At 35.4% G+C, this 3,231-nt stretch overlaps 1 protein-coding gene across 1 annotated transcript; it reads right to left on the reverse strand.

The window, feature by feature from the left end:
• Positions 1–939: 939 nt before the first annotated feature.
• LOC149480245 (epithelial serine protease-like) lies at positions 940–2,838 on the reverse strand. The gene is made up of 5 exons (XM_089706325.1): positions 2,644–2,838; positions 2,050–2,317; positions 1,758–1,847; positions 1,384–1,583; positions 940–1,066 (listed from the first exon to the last, which is right to left on the reverse strand). The coding sequence occupies exons 1-5, from the start codon at positions 2,836–2,838 to the stop codon at positions 965–967; spliced, it is 855 nt and encodes a 284-aa protein (XP_089562451.1). The 3' UTR covers positions 940–964.
• Between the last annotated feature and the right edge of the window lie 393 nt (positions 2,839–3,231).

Genomic DNA, 3,231 nt, shown 5'->3' on the forward strand with positions numbered 1-3,231 from the left:
AGCCATTATTTGTCGTAAAAAGTAAATGACAAAAGTTATTAGTTATTGTGGGTTATCCATAAGAGATAGACATATACCATCGCGGACTTTTCTGTAGACCTTTTCAATGTGTATAATACTTAGTACATTATTTTGATAAAACCCGTAGGGTTCAGCCTGCGATTGCAATGTAAGCGGAAAAAAATGTAATTTTTACGACATCACATTAGAAACCTCGAAAATAACAGTACTTTTCCACTATTTAATGGATGTTATTATACATATAAACCTTCCTCTTGAATCACTCTATCTATTAAAAAAAACCGCATCAAAATCCGTTGCGTAATTTCAAAGATTTAAGCGTACAAAGGGACATAGGGATATAGGGACATAGGGACAGAGAAAGCGACTTTGTTTTAGACTATGTAGTGATTTAGCTTAAAATATGCAAAAGGTGATAATAATGAGGCGAAGATAAACGTCTACTTTGCATTTCCCAGAAGTTCAATTATTCACCTATCTTCACGATTACAACCTCTTAGGATATTACGTGAATTAGTATTTATTTATCAGGCCGATTGTAATTTTAGTATGTCTAGCTAGACCTATTTCTTTTTCTACATCTAATCTATCTATACATAAAGCATATAGAAGAAATAATACTGAAGTCCGTGACTAGACACATTTTTGTTAATGTTCCCTTTTGATGTTTCTTTATTGTTATCTATATTGTTATCTATATTAATATTATAAAGAGGAAAGGTTTGTATGTATGTATGTATGGTTTTCACGCATAAACTACTGGATCGATTTTGATGAAATTAACATAGGCTTTTATTGCGAAATATGTACCACGGGCGAAGCCGCACCGCCGTACCGCTAGTCTATAATATAGATAATTAAAACATCTGATAAGATAAATAGAGAATTTATTTAATTCATAGCAGCATTCATAGCTTTATTTAAACAAATTTTTAATCAGTATTTATAGACGGGCCCTGATCCAGCTGTTGAAGGAAGTGACTCTTGCAAATGCAGATGGGTGACCAGCTTGGCACCTCACTGAACCAAAGGAGGTGATACCAATCTGGAAGATAAGATATAGTATTAATAACTTGAAATACATGGCCGATAAAACAGATTATAAATAGGAACGACGAGGTCTTCTGCCTTTTTATTATTAAAAAATTGTCACTCCTTAGGATATTGGGCTGACTAGAATTTTATTTCTATTGTCATATGTTATAGCTGATCAATTTATTTGATATCTGCATTGGATATGCATATTAAATTCATGTACACTCAATTCATCAAGATATTTTTAAAGTCTCACAATGATAGTGTTATACAGTAAGTAGGCAGTTTCAAATATATGCTGATGAATGATGATGTTGGAATATTTACCAGAGTTCTGCCACTTCCGGATCCAATGCTAAGAGGACCACCAGAGTCACCACCACAGGTACCAACACCACCGGCACCGCTTGTACAGATGGTTGACGCAACCACAGAAGCTGATCCGTACACGTTTCTGCATTCAGCGTTCGTGATCACTCTCAGGTTGACTTGTCTGCGGCTCGTGTTGCTTGGGACGCCAGATTGAGCTAAAAATTAATTGGAATTTTATTATGTAAAGCCCTTCAAGGCTCAAACCATCTCATGGTAAAAAAAATTGTAATAGGGCTCCATTAATTTTAGGGCATATCACATATTAAGCATCTTGTGACTATTTAGGTCATTAAAAATAATTTTAAATATGCTTTATAACATATACTTACAATCAGAAGTTCTGCCGTAGCCGACAGCGGTGGCCCAGGTACCGACGTAGTCACTTGATCCGGAAGCTAAATTGATAGCTTGAATATTGTCTGAAAAAATATATATTCAACTTTGTAATTCGAGTTCAATTCATTGTATTTCATCGGTATAACTCTAATCACAAACACTTCTATTATTAGATGCACAAAACAACTAATAAGAAAATAAACGTTTACTGATTACAATATCATAGAGGAAATTGAACAAAACAATAGAAAAAATAAACACTTAAAATGTATTATGTCTACTTACTGTTGAATCCAACCCTGTTGATGACGATAACAGCAACATCGTTGTTAGCGGTATTCCAGTTCCAGTTTTGGTGCATTTGAACATTGGTGGTGGTGATGCGAGTACCACCAGAGAACAGAGAGAGGGAACCCAACACAACAACGAATTGACGAGCTTGGCTGCGTCCATCAAACCAGCAGTGAGCAGCGGTCACAGCTCTTGTGTTTGAGAGAAGAGATGATCCGCATACTGAAGTACCGCCAGAGGTCAGGGTGATTACAAGCCCTCCCTAAAATAAAAAATAAGAGAGAATGATTTAATAAAAGTCGATTTCAACCTTATTTTAAAACATGTACTATTATTTGATAGAATAAGAGATGATTTACAAATTTAGAAGCTTTAGTGTAAGTTATGATGAGCCCTCCCAGAAGAAATAGAATTTTGTATTTTGCAGCTCAATTATAATGCAGAAAGTTGGAAATTATTCTTCTTATTGGATAAATAAGCAATTTTTTTGAAAATAATAAGTTTAAAAGCGGTGATAAGAACATTTTTTTTTTCAAACGATGATGACCATTCCAAATTTAACGATATAAAGAAAACGGTGAACCTTACCAAGTGTGGGTGAGCTGCAAGGGAGGATTGGCTTCCACCAATAATCCTGGAACCGTCGAAGTCAATAGCAGACTCAGCTAGCTGAATCCTTCTAGCCTCTTGCATACCAAAGTTCTCATGGTAGTTGAAGGCTGTGGTCAGCTCCTTGGCGTAAGCCACGGCCAGCAAGCCAACGAACACGGCTAATAACTTCATGTTGAAGGATCGGAATGCTTAACCACGTCACGAGCGATGTTTTATACAAAAGCATTATCTATACTGATGACATGACAGTGATAATGATAATAAATCATTATTACTATTATCGAAACTTAAGCTTAAAATGGAATTATAAAATTACTGGAAAATCCATTTTTTGAAGTTATTTTTATGGGCATAGGCGTTTTATTTTACAAAAATAATAATCTTATATATAAAATTCTCGTGTCACAATGTTAGTCTGCATACTCCTCCGAAACGGGTGGACCGATTCTCATGAAATTTTCTGTGCATATCGGGTAAGTCTGAGAATCGGCCAACATCTATTTTTCATCTGTACCACGGGCGAAGCCGGGGCTGACAGCTAGTCTTATATATAAAATTCTCGTG

Source organism: Colias philodice, chromosome 18 (assembly GCF_061535455.1).
Source record: "Colias philodice isolate Cphi_HAF_F1 chromosome 18, ilColPhil1 Martin Lab GWU primary, whole genome shotgun sequence".
NCBI classification, from domain to species: domain Eukaryota; kingdom Metazoa; phylum Arthropoda; class Insecta; order Lepidoptera; family Pieridae; genus Colias; species Colias philodice.

Bases quoted from the DNA above. Each gene is read 5' to 3' on its own strand.
- LOC149480245 (XM_089706325.1), bottom strand. From the start codon at position 2,838: ATGAAGTTATTAGCCGTGTTCGTTGGCTTGCTGGCCGTGGCTTACGCC. The intron at 2,318-2,643 runs GTAAGGTTCACC...TTTTTATTTTAG, and splicing joins TTGCAGCTCACCCACACTTG to GGAGGGCTTGTAATCACCCT. The intron at 1,584-1,757 runs GTAAGTATATGT...ATTAATTTTTAG, and splicing joins CTACGGCAGAACTTCTGATT to CTCAATCTGGCGTCCCAAGC.